Genomic DNA, 22,408 nt, shown 5'->3' on the forward strand with positions numbered 1-22,408 from the left:
CCTGACTGGCGTGTAATGGTACCTCATTGTGGTTTTGATTTGCATTTCTCTAATAATGAGTGATGTTGAGCATCTTTTCATGTGTTTGTTAGCCATCTGTATGTCTTCTTTGGAGAAATGTCTGTTTAGTTCTTTGGCCCATTTTTTGATTGGGTCATTTATTTTTCTGGAATTGAGCTGCAGGAGTTGCTTGTATATTTTTGAGATTAATCCTTTGTCTGTTTCTTCATTTGCTATTATTTTCTCCCAATCTGAGGGCTGTCTTTTCACCTTACTTATAGTTTCCTTTGTAGTGCAAAAGCTTTTAAGTTTCATTAGGTCCCATTTGTTTAGTTTTGCTTTTATTTCCAATATTCTGGGAGGTGGGTCATAGAGGATCTTGCTGTGATTTATGTCGGAGAGTGTTTTGCCTATGTTCTCCTCTAGGAGTTTTATAGTTTCTGGTCTTACATTTAGATCTTTAATCCATTTTGAGTTTATTTTTGTGTATGGTGTTAGAAAGTGTTCTAGTTTCATTCTTTTACAAGTGGTTGACCAGTTTTCCCAGTACCACTTGTTAAAGAGGTTGTCTTTTTTCCATTGTATATCCTTGCCTCCTTTGTCAAAGATAAGGTGTCCATAGGTTCGTGGATTTATCTCTGGGCTTTCTATTCTGTTCCATTGATCTATATTTCTGTCTTTGTGCCAGTACCATACTGTCTTGATGACTGTGGCTTTGTAGTAGAGTCTGAAGTCAGGCAGGTTGATTCCTCCAGTTCCATTCTTCTTTCTCAAGATTACTTTGGCTATTCGAGGTTTTTTGTATTTCCATACAAATTGTGAAATTCTTTGGTCTAGTTCTGTGAAAAATACCGTTGGTAGCTTGATAGGGATTGCATTGAATCTATAGATTGCTTTGGGTAGAATAGCCATTTTGACAATATTGATTCTTCCAATCCATGAACACGGTATGTTTCTCCATCTGTTTGTGTCCTCTTTGATTTCTTTCATCAGTGTTTTATAGTTTTCTGTGTATAGGTCTTTTGTTTCTTTAGGTAGATATACTCCTAAGTATTTTATTCTTTTTGTTGCAATGGTGAATGGTATTGTTTCCTTAATTTCTCTTTCTGTTTTTTCATTGTTAGTATATAGGAATGCAAGGGATTTCTGTGTGTTAATTTTATATCCTGCAACTTTACTATATTCATTGATTAGCTCTAGTCTTTAGGGTTTTCTATGTGGAGGATCATGTCATCTGCAAACAGTGAGAGTTTCACTTCTTCTTTTCCTATCTGGATTCCTTTTACTTCTTTTTCTGCTCTGATTGCTGTGGCCAAAACTTCCAACACTATGTTGAATAGTAGTGGTGAGAGTGGGCACCCTTGTCTTGTTCCTGATTTCAGGGGAAATGCTTTCAATTTTTCACCATTGAGGGTGATGCTTGCTGTGGGTTTGTCATAAATAGCTTTTATTATGTTGAGGTATGTTCCTTCTATTCCTGCTTTTTGGAGAGTTTTAATCATAAATGAGTGTTGAATTTATACACCATGGAATATTACTCAGCCATTAAAAAGAATTCATTTGAACCAGTCCTAATGAGATGGATGAAGCTGGAGCCCCTTATACAGAGTGAAGTAAGCCAGAAAGATAAAGAACATTACAGCATACTAACACATATATATGGAATTTAGAAAGATGGTAACGATAACCCTATATGCAAAACAGAAAAAGAGACACAGAAATACAGAACAGACTTTTGAACTCTGTGGGAGAATGTGAGGGTGGGATATTTCAAAAGAACAGCATGTATACTATCTATGGTGAAACAAATCACCAGCCCAGGTGGGATGCATGAGACAAGTGCTCCAGCCTGGTGCACTGGGAAGACCCAGAGGAATCGGGTGGAGAGGGAGGTGGGAGCGGGGATCGGGATGGGGAATACGTGTAAATCCATGGCTGATTCATATCAATGTATGACAAAACCCACTGAAATGTTGTGAAGTAATTAGCCTCCAACTAATAAAAAAAAGAAAAGAAAAGAAAAAAAAAAAAATAAAACAGGATTCATTAAAAAAAAAACATAAAAAAAAAAGAATAAAGCCATTATACACATGAAAGCACTTTGAAAAGTAATGAACATAATGAAAATGATTTTATCATCTATTCCTATTAAAAAAAAGAGAGAGATGCTTGTCATCCAGATCACCTATTGCCATCTCTTGTAAATGTTTGAATCCTGCAATGAGTTTTTAAGATCATCTCTTGATTGGTGGCTCAGATGATAAAAAATCTGCCTGCAATGCAAGAGACCCAGGTTCGATCCCTGGGTTGGGAAGATCCCCTGGAGAAGGGAATGGCAAGCCACTCCAGTATTCTGGCCTGGTGAATCCCATGGACAGAGGGGCCTGGTGGGCTACCATCCATGCGGTCACAAAGAGTAGGACACAGCTGAGCAAAGAACACTTTCACTTTCACTGCATGATTGAACTAAAGTTATGCTGTTTACCTAGTTGTCATGAAAAAAATAAACTGATATCTGGTAACACTTGAGTCAGCAGAAATTATTCCTCAATAAAACACATATTTTTGCCAAACTGAGGTGCCCAAACTCTTAGTGTTATTGTGTTCTGTTTTTTAATTTTTTCATTATGGAAGCATCCTAACCACATATACCCTCCAAACCTAGAAAAGAGTCAAGTTAAATCACTCATACTTTGATTACCTTAACTGCTGGGTTTTTTTTTTTTTTCTTTTCCCAAGTTTGAAGCATCTTTTTAAAATGTAGTAATTATAGAGCTTCTGCATAGAGTAATTATGGGCTTCCCCGGTGGCTCAGATAGTAAAGAATCTGCCTGCAATGTGGGAGACCTGGGTTCGATCACTGGGTTGGGAAGATCCCTTGGAAGAGGACATGACAACCTACTCCAGTATTCTTGCCTGGAGAATCCCATGGACAAAAGGAGCCTGGTGGGCTACAGTCCACGGGGTTGCAAAGAGTCGGACATGACTGAGCGACTAAGAATACACACACAATTATAGAGCAGCAACAGTGGGATCATAGTTTTTCATTGGTTTTTTAATAAGAAGTATTTTTTCATGTCTTTGCATCACCATCAATTTCAACAAACTAACCAGGAAGACATGTAGTAAAAGAGAAGAAAATTCTCTAAAAGGAATGGCTCTGCTCTTTCACTCAGGCCTCACAGCTGACCAGAAAGGAAAGTGAGGACACTGGCTTTTCAGGGGTGCTGCCTGCTATGTCCCTGGAAACCTACTCAACCAGCGCTTTCCCTGCCCCTTGTTTTGTGAGTCACTCCTGATTAGGGAAGTGTAGCTAAAAGCTGCATTCATTTCTGTCTCCTCCTCTCAATCTTTAGACCCTGTTGCTTAAAATACCAGCAAGCCTCATGGGAAGGTTTACCCCAGACTGTCCCAGTTTTAGCCTGCAAACCCTGCATCCTGGGAAACTCCTCCATCCTGGGCAAACTGGGACAGCAGATCACCCACCAGGAAGAAGTGGGCGAATGTGTGCACATCCTTCATCAGTGGCCAACCCGCTGGGGCTTAAGACTTGTCCTAGCACTTCTCTGGCTCTCAGGATGTGGGTGGTCAACACGTGCCCTCTGACTTCAGGACCACCCACCCCTGTGCTACGCCCACCTGGCTTCTCAGATCACTGTCACCGGATCTGGGGATCTCTCGCCCACTCACCCAGCCCTGGAGGCACCCAACTGGGATATTCCTGTGGGGGCTGAAGAGAGTAAATATGACATTTAGATAAAAACGGCAGCTCTGAAATTCTTAAATTTCAGGCAGCCTTAAATGTCAGCTCTGAAATCACTTCGCTTGATCGTTATTAGTCTGATTTCTTGTTGTTGTTGTTATATTTGACTTATGTGCCCTGTAGAAGTTAAAAATGTTTTCCTTGCTTTTTTGCAAAGGAAGAATTTCCATTTGCCCTGCACAGTAGGCCTTCTGCACATCACATGCATGCACAAAATTATGCAGTCTGGCCCTTTACTTCCTTACTCTGGAGAGTTTGTACTCTTATTTAAGATGAGTCTGGAGAACAACAGAAACGGCTCAGGAATGGGCTTTGTTTCTGTTCAGTTCAACAAATGTGTACGTATCACTCTGTTTTTGCTGTAGCCTGTGGATTTTGCTATCATCCCTCAAAACTGAAGATTCAAATCTATTTCAATAAATGCCCTGATAAAGTAAGGTAGCAAGTGACACTCAAGGTACAGGCTTCACACGATGGTGACAAAGAGCAAAAATGGTTAGGTACACTTGTGTGTGTGCTAAGCAGCATCTTTTCATTGATTTCTAGCAGAAGAATTACTTTATAAAAGATTGTATTCATTAATCAGCTATAATCAGCCCTTCCGAGAATGGTGAAGTATTTAAGCCTTGTTTGCTGGTACAGATCATATGTAATTGTTTCCATATTGTTGGTAAAGCAGCTGTGGGAGTTTTGCATGGGCCATAAGTACTCAAGGTCTTTGAGGCAATTTCTTTGTGTAAACAATGCAAATTTTTATTGCTATAGTTGAATTTTTTAAAGAGGCTTTAAATCCATCAGGTTTTTTTTTTTTTTTTTTTTTTTTTGAGGGGAGGGGTTCTTCATAGGAGAGTGGAGGTGGTGATGGTGACTGAATAACATGAAAGACCCTGTGTTCTTATAGGGGAGGCCCAGGGCCCTTTCATCTCAGGCTGAATCCTGGCCCACTGCTGCTTAAGGATTTGGAGTGTGTAAAAGTCCTGGGCTTTTTAATTATGTGTAAGCCTTTTAAGACGCCTGTACCAGGAGAGCACAGATGGAAACATATGCAGTGTAACATTTTATATCCAATTTGAGGATTCGACCAGAAGTCCTGACTTGAGTCAAAACAGAGCTTCCACATGGATGAAAGGTAGCATGGAGTTGAAGAAAATCTCTTTGTTGGTGGTGGAGTGACAATACCTCATGAGAATCAACGATTGCAAAAAAATAGCCTAAGAAGAATAGAAGACAAAAGGGGAAATTATTCAGATCTCCACCGGCGAAATTAATCAACTCGATTCCTTTTTTAAAAGTTTTGTTCCATATTTGTAAATAAAGTATCAATGATATATATATAATAATTGTGACATATATTTGGCATTCAGCTTTCTTTTTTCATTTAACTTTTAAAACTATTTGTGTGTTTGTTTTAGTATTTATTTTGCTGTGCTGGGTCTTTATTGCTGCTTGGGCTTTTCTCTAGTTGAGGAAAGTGGGGGCCACTTCTAGTTACAGTGCTCAGATTTCTCTCTGTGATGGCTTCTCTTGTTTGGGAACACGGGCTCTGGGGCCTGATAGCTTCAGCAGCTGTGGCTCCTGGGCTCTAGGGCACAGACTCAATAGTCGTAGTCGATGGGCTCGGCTGCTCCACAGCATGTGGGATCTTCCTGGGTCAAGGATTGAACCCATGTCTCCTGCACTAGCAGGTGGATTCTTTACCACTGGGCCACCAGGGAAGCCCAGCATTCAGGTTCCATACTTAATATTATATGATAAGTATTTTCCACACTGCTTCATGGTTTAGTGAGACAGTTGAAGTGGCTTTGCAATATCCCATATAACATCTGTACCATGGTTATTTAACTACTCACTAATATGGAACTTTTAGACTGTGTTCAAATTTGTCTTTATAAAAATTCAATGAATTTGGTTAATTTTTTTTCAATTTCTTTGGGTTTATTTTCATAGAACTTATTCCACAAACTGGGATTAACTGGGACAAAGAGTCTCAACATTTTAAAGTCTTTGCATTAAACAGTGACCGTTGCTTTCCTGAAGAGTAGTACCAGTGTACACTGTCCCCAGTAGCTTCACAGCGTTGGGTATTATCTGAATTCTTGTTCAAGCAACTAAAACGTTTGGGAAGAAAAGAGTTGCCTCAGAGTTTCCCCTACAATACCCATCAACTTGGCTTAAAAATGTATTCTAGGCATTTTGAAGGACATTCCTCATTGTTGACAAATGGCTATCATATTTAAGAATGGAGGCCTTTGGAAGGACATGGCAGACACTGCTGCCTCCAACAAATAAGAGACTTGAGGCACCTGCGTCTATCTGTCTGCCTCAGAAAATTATAGTTGCCACTGAAATGTAGGAGGGGAAAGGAATATGGATTAGCATCAGCTGACAGAATTCCCAGCTTGCCAGCTGCTGCAGGGCCTGAAAGTGAGGATAATGAAATGCAGGCTTCATGAAAGTCCTAGAGTGTAGTATTCCTTAGTTCCACTGAAATGTAATCACAGTCTTCTTCCTTCACATGTTACTGCTAAGTCACTTCAGTCATGTCCGACCCTGTGCGACCCCATAGATGGCAGCCCACCAGGCTCCCCCGTCCGTGGGATTCTCCAGGCAAGAACACTGGAGTGGGTTTCTTCCTTCACATAGCCACAAGTAAAACCTATAGCGCCGGGTAATACAGCACAAATGCTTTTGCATTTGTAGAGGTATACATGAAGATTCCTATGAAGAACCAAACTTTTGGAAGAATGCAATGGTTGAGACAACATTGAGTTTATTTCAGGTTGTTGGTATTTGTAACCAACTGGAAGAAAATGACCCTACTGAGTTCCTGGGCTGGCCTCTCTGAGCAGTACATCAGAGGAGCTTACATCCCCTTTTGTGTCTCATGTGCATTATCAGTACCTAGACACACGACTGGCTTCCCCTGCTGAATCCTTCATTTGCCCATGGCTTGATTTCGTTTCAGGTTCTAATCTACAATGGCCAGCTGGACGTCATTGTGGCAGCTTCCCTAACAGAGCGCTCCTTGATGGCCATGGACTGGAAGGGATCTCAGAAATACAAGAAAGCAGAAAAAAAAGTTTGGAGGATTCTTAAATCTGATCCTGAAGTGGCTGGTTATGTACGGCAAGTGGATAACTTCTGTCAGGTATGAAAATGCTTCTGGGCATGCAGATTGTGGAAATGGGATGGTGGGACTGAAACTGAAGCCCGAGAGACTTCCTCAGTGATCCAGTGGTTAAGACTCCATGCTTCCACTGCAGGGAGCACAGGTTTGATCCTTGTTTGGGGAACTAAGATCCTACACGCAACTTGGCATGGCCAAAAAATCAAGCAATAAAACAGAGGGTATATACGAGAGGAATTAGACTTATGGGGAAAAAAGCCTGGAAACCCATTAAGGCATGGTCAACCTTAAGCAAAGACGTACAACAGCCAAAATACATGTCCCTCCTCTCCACAGAGAAGGATAGTCTCAGTTCATATTAAAATACAAATACTCCATGTTAAGACAAAAGTTGACAGACACAGGTGTAGGTATTATTTAAGAGATAAGGTGACAATGAAAAATATAAAGTCTGTGTGCTTAGCTGCTCAGTCATGTCTGACTCTTTGCGACCCCATGGACTGTAGCCCCCCAGTCTCCTTTGTCATGGGGATTCTCCAGGCAAGAATACTGGAGTAGGTTGTCATGCCCTCCTCCAGCGGATCTTCCCAACCCAGGGATCGAACCCAGGTCTCCCACATTGCAGGAGGATTCTGGTGGGCTACAGTCCATTGGGTCACAAAGAGTTGGGCAAAACTGAGTGACTAACACACACATTTTCATAAATAGTTAACTCTAAAGTCAGATTCCAAAATATTGGACAAGTGGATGCTCTTCTGTTGCAGAAAATAATCTGGACTTAATTTTTCTTGTCTGTTTGTCCCTAAAAATTTTTAAGTTTTTTGAATTGAATTCAAAAATTTTTTTAAAAGAAAAAATCAACAATTTCAACACCTGAAATTGCATTTTAACTGATGCCTTTGTACACAGGTAAAATTTTGTACATAATTTTAACAGTGAAATGTGAGATTGATTCTGCTTTGGTACTTTAAAAAATCTTATTGAGTTATAATATAGAAAAGTTAACAAGTCACAAAACAGGTAAATGAAATTTCACAAAGTGAGCATATACATGTGACAGTATAAAGAAATAAATTCCAGATAAAGAAATAAAATAGAACCAATGCCTGTTGCCCCACAGTCACTACCCCCTCCTCTCCAAGGTAACCATTGTCCTGACTTCTTGTGGCCTAGATTATTTTTGCAAGTTTTTGAATTTTTATAAATGGACACATTCAGTTTGTACTCTTTCCTGTGTGGTATTTTTGTTCAGCTTTATGTGCATGAGATTTATTTATACTCTTTTTTATGGCAATTTGATCCTTTTTCCTGATATGCATAGGAGTTTGAATGTCAGACATTAAACAGGTCAAGTTATGAAGAGTTTGAGTTTTTGGCTGATGATATTTACCTTCAAAGAGATTTTGCTTTGCTTCTGTCAGGCAATTAGAATACAGACAAGTACCTTTATCAAGTCTGGAATTGAGTGTATTTAAAACTGTATTTTAGCTGGCCTATTTCCATGGCCCTAAATTGACATTTGTGGTATTAACCAGGGGCTCTACCCTTTGGCAGAGCACGAACACCAATATTTGTTTCCCAAAGCTCCTTTCAAGTTTCCAGTCTCTTAACTACCACTTTATGCTTGGTTTTGTCACCTCTTGGCCCCTGAATCAGCCATTGCTTTGATGCAGACAGGGTCAGAGAATGTCACACTCAGCTTGTTGCGCACATATGCACAAAGAAAGCTTTCCCTTACTCTCTGGAACCTGTCAATATGTTGTATCGTGTGGAAAGAAGGAATTAAGGCTACATATGGAAATAAGGTTGCTAATCATCTGACCTGGAGATGGGGAGATTATTCTGGATTATCCAGATCAGCCCAATATAATCACAAAGATCCTGATAAGTGAATGACGGAAGAGGTGAGTCAGAGTTTTGAAGGTGCTGCACTGCTGTATTTGAAGGAAGGACCATGGTCTAAGGCATGCAGGCCGCCTCTGGAAAACTAGAAAACACAAAGAAACAGATTCTCCCCTAGAGTCTCCAGAAGCAAGGGAACCCTGGCAGCATCTTAGTTAGCTTGCAGCTATCTGCAAGCAGGGAAGAGAACCCTCACCAGAAACCCAATCAACTAGCACCTTGATCTTGGACTTCCCAGACACCAAAACTGTGAGAAATTTCTGTGGTTTAAGCCACTCAGTCTACAGTAGTCTCATAGGATTATTGAGGGGACTTAATAAGCTAAGCAACTTAAAGCAGCCCCTGACTCACAAGAAATATTTGCTAGTATTATTATCACTGTGGATCACTTATAAGGAGGTATATAACAAAAAGGAAATCATAAATAGTAAAAATCAAGATCAGAGAAAATGTTTGATATTTTCCCTTAGAGGAAATCAACCCTTAGAGGAAAGTTGGGATATTATTGTTCAGATTATTAAAGGCAAACACGCATGCTGAGTGGCCAGGGCATAATGCTGGGCATGTCTTTGCCCCCATCTGCTGCACCGTTTTATGATGAGAATCCCACCAGGCACACTCAGCATGTCCTCCACAACCTCTGATGGCCGCCTCAGCCACCTGCTATCTTATGTCCCCCAGACCAGCATTATGAATGCCTCCGGTGCCTGGCATCACACACATGTCCTGCTCAGCACCGTGCATGGAATGCCCAGCTTGGGGGATGAGACTGGGGCTGCAGGGCGGCCTGGGCCTCAGAGGTGGGAAGAGGGATGTTGACCTTCACTCAGAAACTTGTGGCAAATATCACACTGAGCCCGCTGACTCCTCTGGTGAATGCAAAACACATTAAGAGATGAAATGGCACTCCTCCGACTGCCAAAAACTGGGTAACAAAAGAAGCGAGGCCCACATATGTTTGTGATAGAAGTGTTTTACCGCACGGCGAGGGAGCTGCATTTTATGTAGGTGATTTTACAACGCTGGCAGCGCCCCTCTCCCCTAATGCCTCCACATAGGATTGGGGGTGGCTTGTGGAGGTGGGGGAGGGTGGGCAAGAAGGGTGGAAAAGAGCTCCGATGTTCACAAAGGCATTCTCTGTGGATTAGGGATACCGTTCAAATGTCAGGCATCTGATAATGAAAAAAACGGGCGTCAGCCATGGACACAGCTTTTATGCATTTGACACACAAAACAGAAGCGTGTGTCTGTGTCTGCCAAGAGAGAAACCTCACTCTCTGCCAAACTCCACAGCTCTTCATTTAAAAATTGAAACCAAAGTAGACTTGTCTCTGAATGGTTCCTTAAAATGTCCACTTAGAGGAATGACGGCTCTCCCAGGAGGGCGGCAAGGTACTGAGATGAGGGAGCATTTCTCCATCAAGGGATGCCTAGAGAAACCAAACAGCTCCTTCCACCTCTCAGAGATCAGATGAAGAACAAGTTTTTGGGCTGCCCTTTCCTGCTCTAGCTGCTTCTATCTGAACTGTTCTAAGAATCAGACTCTCTCTTGTTACATCATCTGCGAAGTAATGGGCTTTTTCAGCCTCAGTTTGTTCATCTGTAAATTACAAGGTTTGAACTGAGTTATTTCTAAAGTGAAAACGTTAGTCATTCAGTCATGTCCAACTCTTTGCAACCCCATGGGCTGTAGCCTGCCAGGCTTCTCTATCCAGGGGATTCTCCAGGCAAGAATACTGGAGTAGGTTTGCCATTTCCTTCTCCAGAGGATCTTCCCTCCCCAGGGATCGAACTTGGGTCTTCTGCATTGCAGGCAGATTTTTCACCATCTGAGCTACAAGGAAGATATCTTTAAAGAAAGAGCTGAAATAGATTTTTCATTAATGTCCAGAGAGGCTCAGTTTGCAAGCATTATAGAATAGATGGTGGCCTTCAGAGAGAGAGAGAGTGTGCGTATGTGTGTGTGTGTGTGTGTATGACTCAATAGCATTACAGCGTAGATCAAAGGTATAATCCTCTGTCTGCTTGGCTGGTGACAATCCATGTCCATCACTGTCAGACCACCCTGCTGCACCTTTTGGGGTCTTTCTCTGCCTTTCTCCAGATGTCTCAGCTGCTGGTCATGATCTGTTTTGATGTAATCACTGCTTTTGAAATACAGGATGTTTTTGTTCTTACATCATTGAATCATCAACTCCAAACATGCCAAGATGCCACATTTATAAATATAACATTTTCATCAGAATAATAACACTGATGAATTCTTTAAAAACAGCTTTCTAGAAAAAACTTCACGAAGCTACATTTTCTGGGGGAAAAAAGCATTTTTTTATATCTTTATTTCACTGAAAATATTTTTATGGAGAATAATTATTTTTCATGTAGAAATTGAAGACATGAGTCAGTTTTCATTCCTGTGCAATCATAGTGAGCGTAGTTTCTTCTACCATGAATTTTGCATTATTTCCAACAAGTCTCTTTTTCCTGATTGCAACTTGAGATATCATAATTTTTGTTTTCATTATCAGTATCAGCTTAGGTTATTCAATAAATAATTTTCTCTATCCTGTAGGTAGCATTTTCCAGCTGGAGCAAATTTTAGATCTCACTTTCCAGGTGGAGAAACTAAAGCCTGGAGGTTAAATGACTGTCCCAAAGTCCCATACCCATTTCATGTCTGAAATTAGATTCGATTTCTGGTCCCCTGGCTTCCAGCTCAATAGTTTTCTATTTCACAAGGGCACCCACCTCTGGAATGACGGACTGGCAGCAGTAAGCTAGTACGCTTGAAACTGGAGCCTGCATGCACATCTGCCATAATTAAAGCAGGCCTGAGAAAGAATGTATTTTACTTCTAGTGTTAGTTCTTGAGTTACATACATGTGCCTTTCTATAGACAGAGTATCAGGGATTTTTTTAAAAGGTAGGTGGTGCTTAGTAGGTGGTGAGACAAGGCTCATCCAGTGTTAAGAAGGGTTATAGATTTACCTGGGGAGTTTGTATGTTAGTAAAAGAATCAACCCTGAAATTGGCTAAAATGAGCAGAGGAGAAGCATGGTGGGCAGAGCCTCAGAATGGGGGCATACAGAGCAGGGCACAGGCGGAGCGCACAGCCTGGTTTTTATTCTGGTGCCTGGAGGGTGAAAGCTGGGAGAGACACTGGAAAGGGATCATGGAGCCTCGATAGTGGGCAAAGGGGTGAGTGTTCCATTGTTTCAAGCAGTAGGAGGGGTGGGAATTGAAGAATTTTTTTTCCATTTTTTTTTTATTGTGATAAAATATATATTGAAAATTTGCCATCGTAACCATTTTTAAATATACAGTTGAGTGGTATTAAGTGCATACATATGATTATGTACCATCCATCTCTACAGCTCTTTTCTTCTTGTAAAGCTGCTGCTGCTGCTAAGTCACTTCAGTCATGTCCGACTCTGTGCGACCCCATAGACGGCAGCCCACTAGGCTCCCCCGTCCCTGGGATTCTCCAGGCAAGAACACTGAAGTGCGATGCCATTTCCTTCTCCGCTTGTAAAGCTGAAACTCTGTAATTATCAACACCAGCTCCCCATTCCTCCTTCCCCAATCCTTGGCAATCACCATTCTACCCCATCTCTATGAATCTGAGTGCTCTAAGCATCTCATGTAAGTGGAAGCATACAGTGTTTGTTGCCGTGGAAGATAATTAAGCACATTTTCAAAGCTTTGGAAAGTTTAAATTGGCAGCAATAGGATAAATTCAGGGCAGAAATAGGTCAGAGAAGAAGGAAAGTGAAGTGAAAGTGAAAAGTCCCTGGAATTTTCCAGGCCAGAACACTGCAGTGGGTAGCCTTTCCCTTCTCCAGGGGATCTTCCCAACCCAGGGATCGAACCCAGGTCCCCCACATTGCAGGCGGATTCTTTACCAGTTGAGCCACCAGGGAAGCCCCAGAGAATAGAAGAGTCATGTTAGGAGCTGTACTGGAAGGAAGTTCTTCGTCTGCCTCCTGAGACCACCTTCTTGGTGCTTGATCCTGAGGTCCCAAAATAGAGGCGATAAAGTTTGTAATGTCCAAGCTGTGAGGACCGATTCCTGTTTGAAAGATAGTGTTTGCTGTGCAGTTAAATGAACTTGAAAACTAAATACCCACAAGGACTGCCTGGCATGCTGGTGGCGTCCCGGTGCCCTCCTCAGGCTCACAGCAAGCCCCCCAGTCTCCAAAAGCGCAAGCCCTGAGCCACGACTTATATTTTGACCTTGACTCATGTTTGGCCTTACAAAGTTCTCAGCCTGTGGTCTGCCACACTCTTCTCAGGGGTTTCTCCTTGAGTTTCCAAAAGGAGTAAGACTTTCCGCTGGGGGACACGTGCAGAGAATACAAAGGGGAGGAGCCCACCACCCTTGAAGCTTGACTGTTTTGGAGAGTCAAGATCAATGGGAGATGGTTTGGGGTAATGAGAGGAAGGTGGACTGTGGAGTTAGACCAACCTGTGTGAATTTCAGTTTTGCCACTTACTAGGTGTGGTTGTTGGTTCATGGGGGTGTCAGGAAGGCCAAAAGAGACACCAAGGATGGCTCCCGACCCTCCAGCATTTGCAAGCCCTCAAGCCACTGGTCTACCACACACTTCCTTAGTCACAATTTTATAGAATATTTGTAGCTTCCCTATAAATTATGTGATTGTATTTACTAATTTATAAATAAAGAAACAGAAGTTTCACCTGGGAAACTTGCTTAAGGTTTCAAGTAGCAGTATTACCAGGGATTTAACAGTCCGCATCTTGCTCTTTCCTCTGCACCACCGAGCTTAAATACCTGTGACGGCTATGGAGCGGGAAGGATGGAATACTCCAGTTGCCCGCCAGACCTCAGCTACAAGTCTCCCCTCAGGGTGTGTATGTGGTGGTGGTGACAAATGTGGGTTGTGGCCAGTGTATTTGGCAGCACATCCAGTCCACAGAGAAGAGTGTTTTCTAAAGAAAAGCAGAGTGCTTACAAGGAGGAGGAGGAGAAAAGCCTGGTGTGCAGACAGAAAGCAATAACAACCACAGCTCTTCATTGTGCTTTTCTAAAACTAACATTAACTGTTTTGTTCCTTTGACTACATGCAACTGAAAAATGGAGAAAAGAGTAACCATAGTCCTTTGAGTGGAAGGGAAGGTCAGGCTAGGATTTCAACATGTCCACAGATAATCCTCAGAGGGAATGATAGAGAGTCGGCCACTTGCCTCTCTTGACCTTCCTGCTAACAATTTTTTTTTTTTTTTTTCAATTTAGAATTTTAAACAGCTTAGGGAGCATTAGAAACTATTTCTGAAGGAACCAAAGTTTCCTTCAGAAAGGTCTTCAGCAAGTCCTTGGTTGCACTGACTACGATCAGAGTAAGCAAACAACAATAAATGTCACTTTTGCATTCAACTAGTTGATAGGGGATGAGAAGTTAAAACAATATTTAATGGAGGAAAGTAACTGTCAAACAGATTTGAGACAATGATTACCAAATGCAACTAATTCCAGGGAGAATGTTTTGGCTATGTTACAGAAATTGTTAAACAGAATCTTCATCTCTATCCCAGCTGTGTTGATTTCTACAAAAAGGGATGGCCTTATCCATGGGTTCTTTGTCTCCATCTTCCAGACCCGGGGAAGGCTCTTCTGTCCATTTATGGGAATCAAACTGTGGGAAGACAATCAGAATATAGCAATCAAACCATCCCCTGCCCTCACTAATAAGACTTGCCATTATTAGAGAGTTTCATGGCTATTACAAGTTAGGTTCTCCAGAAGCAGGTATTGAAGCAGACTTTAGGGTACAAGATGTTCATTGGGCATTAATACCCAAGAAAGGAAGGAGTAGGAAGCAGCATTGGCAGAGGAGGAAATCAGACTATGATGCAGGCCTGACAAACCTTGGCCAACCTGGGAGGGAGGTCCAAAGAGAGTAGTTTGCATCAGAGTACCTTACATCAGATGAAAATCATTGGCCTTTATACGCCCCCACCTCACTTAGTCACCAAATGTGGGATGCCCCAGGAAGGGCATCATTTTGGAAGAGGCTGTGCTGTGCGGCCGAGGCAGACCCTGAAGGAGCTGACAGCTGGAGGCTGTCTGCTGACTGGATTTCTCACAGCTGGACCACAAGTCCATCCTTGAAGGAGGATCTGATGATGCATCTCTCTGTCTACATCAAAGACCACCCAGATGGTGCAGTTACAAGCTCTCAGGATTTGCAGGGGGCATAGGTGGGGGTGGTAGACAGCAGTAGGAGCTGGTGGTTTGCCTAAGACCACATAGGATATTAGTCTTCCTTTGTTTGCATAATATACACTTTGACTTAAGCTGTCATGTCATTATGTCTTCTCTCTTCATTAGAAAGATGAATCCAGTCTTGTTTTTCAATTTACATCAAGATTCCAAGATAGGAATAACAGATCTTTCAGGGGAAAAAAATAAAGAGTTGTTAGTATATATTTCCTTCTTACAGTTATTTGTTACAGAATAAGGAATCACTCCAAAACTTACTGGCTTAACCCAACAACAATTTATTATTTCTCACAATTATGTGGGTGGAATGGGCTCAGCAAGGAGGTTTTTCTGATTAGGATAGTTCACACCTGCAGCTGCATTCAGCTGAGAGTTTGGCTAAAGCTGGAACATCCAAGTGAGTCTCTTCTCCTCTAGCGCTCTCTCCATATGACCTCTAACCATGCGGTGTCCTGGCCTAGACTTCACAGCATGGAAGCAGGCCTCCTAAATTGAGAAGCAAGAGATGCCCATCCTTTTAAGGCCAGGGCTCAAAAATCCCAGACTATTATTTCCATTGCATCATCTTGGTCAAAGCAAATCACAGAGCAAGGCGAGATTCCTCTTGCTAACAAGAATGGCAAAGAACTTGGGATCATCCCTTTCCATTACATTTTCCTAATCCAATGTGTCTCAACCCTTGCAAATATAGATTCCCAAGGCCTGTTTCCAGATATTCTGACTTTATTGGTCTAGGGTTAAGACCTGAGCTTATTTAAGCTTATTGAGCTTATTTATATTTAAGCTTCTTAGGGGATTTAATATGCAGCTGGTTTGGGGACATAAACTGTATGTCTTTTGTTCCTTTATTGATACTGAAATGGCTTCCATCTATCTCACAGGAATCCTGTGTGGCTTATGTTTGGATAAACTTCTGTTCTGATACCTAAAAGAAAGAAAAGAAAGTGAAGTCGCTCAGTCATGTCTGACTCTTTGCGACCCCGTGGACTGTAGCCCACCAGGCTTCTCTGTCCATGGGATTCTCCAGGCAAGAATACTGGAGTGGGTTGCCAGTTCCTTGGTGCTCTAAATCCTGACCTATTTTACTTACTTACCAGCCAACCAGAAACCTGAGAACATAGTTTCACTCTTAACAAACCAGCCATTGATCTGAAGCATCACATTTAGAAAAGTGTCCTCTAGTCAACAGTATTTACTGATGTGGCTCTGATTCTCTGAAATACTCAGCCAAAACCTTAAACTAAATTTTAAACCTCAGTTCCCTGCCACGTATTGTAGGTTGACAAGTGATCTTTGTTCTCTCAAAACACTGATAGACTATTGGTAATTTAGACTCATAGAAAAACTCTTTTATTTGCTCAAAACATTAGCTTCCTTTTCCCAGCAGCATTCTGTCCTAGACCGAAACGATGTGGTCCTCATGTGCGGTGTCTTCAGATAGTAGTGCGTTCTTATTACTTTCCAGCAAGGATACAACTAAGTCAAGCACGGTCTCCTGTAAACATCATCCAGAGAGTTCTCAGCAAGGATATCCACCAGTCACATTTTGTTTCTGGATATTAATTATTGATCCAATAATATATTAGATAGATATGTTCTGTGCCAAAGCAAAAATAAAATTGCAATGATTTAGACTGAAGCCTTATCAGGAGTAAACTTAATACTTCCTAGTTAGGTTATTTAATAGATTGCCAACCTGGGGTGAGGCTTTTTGGTTAGGACTTAAGAGGTCAGTGAACTTATAAAGGGGAAAAATTGCATCTTTATTTTCACTAACCTCTAACTGGAACATCATTTCCTCCTATTATGAATTATGAAATTTAGCATTTCCTTCTATTATGAATGTAGACAACAAACCACAGCAGTATTAGCAGTGCCTTTGACTTTGTCACCATAGAAAGCAGAGATAGTTTCATATCAAGTACAGATGCTGCTGCAAATAGCTAGAAACAATGCTTATGCCTAAGTTATAGAAGTTATCAGACCCACAAGTTGCTCTTCTGTTACGTGTTCATATAGAAGGACATATGTTGATGTGTCACAAATTCATGTTTAACTGTTATTTTGCTTTGTGGTTTTTAATATTTATTTGTATTCATTTTATTTATTTGGCTGCACTGGGTCTTAGCTGTGGCATGTGGGATCTAGTTCCCTAACCAGGGATCAAACCCAGAACTCCTGCCCTGGGAGCACAGAGTTTTAACCACTGGACCACCAGTGAAGTCCCATGTTTAACTGTTTTGATAATGTCAATCTATAATTTTAATTTGTAATCTATAATACGTATGGCATCTGGTCCCATCACTTCATGGGAAACAGATGGGGAAACAGTGGAAACAGTGTCATACTTTATTTTTTTGGGCTCCAAAATCACTGCAGATGGTGATTGCAGCCATGAAATTAAAAGACACTTACTCCTTGGAAGGAAAGTAATGACCAACCTAGACAGTGTATTGAAAAGCAGAGACATTACTTTGTCAACAAAGGTCCATCTAGTCAAGGCTATGGTTTTTCAAGTGACCCTGAAGTATACGGATTAAGAGAGTGGATACTGTGTTAGACCTGGATTAGCTCCTAGCTCCACCACTTACTAACTGTGTGACCTTGGGCAAATTACTTAACCTCTCTAAGAAGTTCCTCATCGTACTATTAATACCTAATTCTCTTGCAGAAGCATTCATTATCAGGATTAATTAAGATAATACTTATGTATTCCTTGACGCTCTGGCACCTAGTAAGCATGTAATAAATATTAATTTTATTGTCTTTATTGGCCTCTCCTAGCATGAATTTGTTTTCACAGGACAAGAAGCTCCCCCAGCCCCATCTAATACAGTCCTTACGAAATACTGTGTCTTAAAGGCTCAGATGATGAAATGGGGTATTATTCATCAGGCAGACCTAGAAATATTTCCACTGTATCTAGTGTTCACTTTATCGTAACATGGAAACAGTCTTGATGAGAGATGGAAGAAGTAGAGGGGCCTGCACATTTTGTTCATGGCAGTCTAACAACAGTATATGAAAGTTGCTAAATTGAGTGATGAGATGTTTCTAAAGCATTTGAGTCCCTTCTAGTTTAACAGTGATCTGAAACATCCCTGTTGACAGTAAATGAAGCATCCAGCCTTTGTTTTTTTTTCACCCCACTTATACTGAGTTTCTAACATACAGAAACAGGGAAGAAGGGGAATATAGGAGCTTAGATTTAGAGAATAAAAATAATCTAGCAAAACAAAACAAAAAATGTTTGGCAACTTCTTGCTCTTCTGCTCTCCGGCATGGAGATGTGGGTGTTTATTTTGGTTCCTCTGTTTATTATTATTATTTTTTTTTATGCAGCAACCGGAGTCCCAAGGTTTCCATTCTAGTACCAGTTCTGTCTTCTTGCAGCCGCTTGCCAGAAGGGGACTTCCCACTTTTGGATTTGTTTTGTTCAATTGCTTCTCCATATTCTCCCCATTTACCGTATTTAGACATATGGTCCATTTCATTGTCTCTGTGTTGGGCGGAAGGAAAAAGCACAACAGAGAACATGTTAAATTTGTTATAGATTCATTTTTATGAGTTTGGCAGTATCAGTAGGTGGGTTTTTTCTTTTCTTTTTTAATTAAAATTTGAAGGATCACCAAAAATATGCATTATACTTGTATAAGATCAAACAATGATAAATGACTAGCCCTGTGCTTACCAGTCGTTTAGGAAATGTAGCATTATCAGCAGCCCACCCTCCCAATCCCATCCTCTTCCCTCACTGGAAGTGAGGTTTACCTGGAGGTAAACCACTGCCCTGCGTTTTGTTTCTACCATCCTTTTTAAAAAATTTATAGTTTTACTACAGATAAACATCTCCATAAACAATATTTTACTTTTCGTGTTTAGTTTTACATAAAAAGAATTATTCTGTATGTATCTTGCAACACTGTACTTTTGCTCTTCAGAATTTTGAGATTCACCCATGTTGATATGCTCAGGATTGTGCTTTATTCCTTTTCACTGCTGTGTAGTATTCTGTTGTATGATTACATCATCCATCCATGCCACTGTTGGTGGGCACTTGGGTTGTTTCCAGCTTTCTGTTACTATAAATATTGCTGTTATGAACAGTATTGCTGCACATATCTCCTTGGGCCTGCATGCTAGAGTTTCTCTTAAGAATAACGTATAGAGGTAGAACAGATGATTTAACAGGGTTTGAACCTGTTTAGCTTCCTTAGATAGTGCCAAACTGTTTTCCCAGTTGATTGTATTCTTGCCAGTAATATACAAGAGTTCTGATTATTCCACTGTATCACTAACTCCTGGACTTGTCTCTGGGCATCTTTCACCTGAGCTTGTGAAGTGGAAAGGGGCCTTAATGTCCTTTTCCATGTCTAACATTCATAGTCTAGCTTCCTTTTCTCTTGCTCTCTTTCCCATATTCTTCTCTGGCTATTGTCAATTACAAGACTGTAGCATCCACACCCAGTAAAAGGATGGAATGGACGTGTCATGTCTAAGTCTTGGTGCTCCTCTAGTTGGGAGATGCAATTTTCTTTTTCGATGACGTGGGTTAATGTTGACTATCAAAATACCCAGCTTAAAACAATTAGAAATTTAGTCCTTTAGCACCTTTTCGCCTCAGCTTACCAATAGTGACTTAGTATAAGAAGCAACTAATAAAAGAGACATTTCAACGTATGTCTGGATTTGCAGGCAAGTGCTGGACTACAGGGAGAAAAATCTGAATCTTTTTCTAACACTTCCATCACTTTTCCACTGAAAGAACAAGGAAATGGTTTAGCCAGTTGCTTTGCTGTGATTCTTACCAGAAAATTAAGAATAGTGATTGGCAAATACGACTCACCCCATTCTTTAGCTAGCCTTTCTCGAATTTGGTTTATCGTACCCTTCTTGCTAACTTGATTTTACTCACTTCCTAGTGCTTGACACAGAAACCACAAAGAACTACTTGAAAAACACTGATTTTATACAAAACAATTAGAAAACCTACAGCATTTTGGAGGACATAAAAAAAATGGCTACGTTACATTATGATTTCTTAAATAAAACAGTTTTTGCTTTGTGGTATTTTAAGAAAAGGCACAAATTTTGAACACATAATCAGGAACACTCTGAATATGTGTTTTAACTTGTTGTTTAAACTTTTTCCTTTTAAAATAGCCTCCTTAGCTGGTCTTAACTAGTCTTCTTCCTCTCCAACCTACCCTTCTCTTTGTGCTTTTTCCAAAATGCAAGTTCGATCCAGTTTTATCCTTGTCTAAAATCTCTCACTAACTCCCTGAAGAATGAAGTCCCAACCCTATACACACAAAAGTAAAGCTACTTGATCTGGCCTCTGCTTCCTTCCCCAACCTGGACTCTCCCTCTCCCTGTTTCTTAATTAGAATCCGGAAAAACAAAGCGAAACACTTTATAGTTCCCCAAACACACCTTACTATTTTGTCAGCAAGTAATTCCCATGAGTTCCCTCTGCTTTTCATATCAGGCCCTTCTTCCTCCTCCAACTGCCTGGAAAACCCCGATTTGCCTTTCAGAGCTAAATGCCAGTATCACCTCTAGGAAGCGCTTCTCCCAGAATCCTCCTCCTCTGCATCTCTGTGTACAGGTCCTGTTGCAGGTACCCCACTGGGGTTTCATTTGCCTTTCTCCCCTATTTGACATGGAGCTCCTTGAGGATGGGAACAGTATCTGATTTATGTTTGTAGCAAGCCCCTTAGCACAGTTCCTAGCACCCAGTAAATTTCAGTGAATTAGAATTAAAATCAAGTTGGCCCCTACCTTATGCCCACACCCCTCTCACTACTGTGTGTATTCAAATACTACAGTTCTCAGGGAATGTAATAGTAGCTCACCACTGTACACACCAGAATTCCTTCTAGGAAATAGACTAGACATGCTGAGATAATGAATAGTTCAAAACAATTCCCATCAAGCGAAAGGATGCATTGTTTATGTCCGCCGAAGACTACTTCCTTTCTGTGTTACATAAAAGAAAAAGGGAGAATATTCTGGGAAACAAAAATTTATGGAAGGAATTGTAGAAGTTTCATTATCTCAGTGGCTGCCTAGTGTGTCCTCTCCAAAAAAAAAACTGAATTCTCGGTATTTGATGATTTTTTTTTCCCTTTTCTTAAACACACACACACACACACACACACACACAGCTTGCTTCCTGAAAACAAAGGAAATAATAAACAATAGCAACTCCCAATTTTACTCTGATTATTTGCCAAGAGTCAGTTTAGTTCATGTGATTCTATTTCATTAGAGAGGACTGATTAGCATAAAAAGAATGTTTCTAAATTAAGCTACCCAAATATGCACTTAGTTAATACTCAGGGAGCAAATTTATTGTATTATTTAAAATATAAATTGGATAGCAGAGCTATTTGCTGAGGTATAACAGCTAAGCAATGATGCATAATTTTCTCTTAGCTGCTGAGTTTTTTTTTTTTAATAACCTATTGAAATTTAACAGAGAACCATTTCATTATGGAAAGTGAATAAATACTAAGAAGGCTAACATTTAAAGTATTATCCACACATGGAGAATGGGTTTTAAAAATTAATGATATTTGAGGAACAAAGAGGGAATTGGGGTTTGCTGTTTAAACAGTAACTTTTTGTTGTTCTAATTTGAAGTGTAACCAGATTTACTTATTTGGTTGCTTATAGGAACCAAGTTGCTTATGGGAATATTAAATGGAGCCAATATGGTACAATGTGGAGTTGGGTAGAGAAATGAAGGGACAAAATAAGGTTGTGTTGCGATATTGCTGCGTTGTAAGCTGGACTAAGGGCACTATTTTTGCCTTGTACTCTTTGGTTTATCAGTAAAGACGGTGTAGATTGAAAGCAGGCAAATATTAATATTCTTGTTGTTGTTCAGTTGCTAAGTCGTGTCCGACTCTTTTTGCAACCTCATAGACTGTGGCCCACCAGGTTCCTCTGTGGGTTGCCATTTCCTTTTCCAGAGGATCTTCCCAACCCAGGCATCGAACCCGCGTCTCCTGCATTAGTAGACAGATTCTTTACCACTGGGCCACCAGGGAAGTCCGTTAATATTCTTACCTTCTTGCAAAATATTTGAAACCCAGCCCATCTGAGTCTAAGTGTCAGAGAACCAGTGGTCTGAGGTAAACTAGCTTGGAAAGGAAGGCAGTTGCTGATCTCTAGTGCTTGCTGATTTCCATGGTGTAAGTTGTCCCACCATGGCTGATTTCAGGGTACCAACATGATGTCACTGAAGGTGGAGTAGCTCAGCAATGGGCTTATTAATCCAGTCTCCTGAGCCAGTGGAAAAGAACTTCAGTGCACTACTGCTGGAGCCAACCTGCCCTGCTGTTTGCAGGAAGCCAGATTTTGGCAAGTT

General features: G+C 40.9%; 1 protein-coding gene and 1 long non-coding RNA gene across 2 annotated transcripts in view; one reads left to right on the plus strand and one right to left on the minus strand.

Moving 5' to 3' along the window:
• The window catches only part of CPVL (carboxypeptidase vitellogenic like), a 105,164-nt gene that overhangs the window by 76,009 nt on the left and 6,747 nt on the right, over positions 1 to 22,408 (plus strand). The window contains 1 exon segment of the mRNA XM_061165456.1: positions 6,729 to 6,911. Coding sequence (XP_061021439.1) covers positions 6,729 to 6,911 — 183 coding nt within the window.
• Positions 17,036 to 22,408, minus strand: part of LOC133072328 (uncharacterized) — a 39,590-nt gene continuing 34,217 nt past the window's right edge. Inside the window, exon 3 of the long non-coding RNA XR_009696690.1 lies at positions 17,036 to 18,532. This is a non-coding gene — a long non-coding RNA (uncharacterized LOC133072328). The remainder of the gene's footprint in view (positions 18,533 to 22,408) is intronic.

Source organism: Dama dama, chromosome 18 (assembly GCF_033118175.1).
Source record: "Dama dama isolate Ldn47 chromosome 18, ASM3311817v1, whole genome shotgun sequence".
NCBI classification, from domain to species: Eukaryota; Metazoa; Chordata; class Mammalia; order Artiodactyla; family Cervidae; genus Dama; species Dama dama.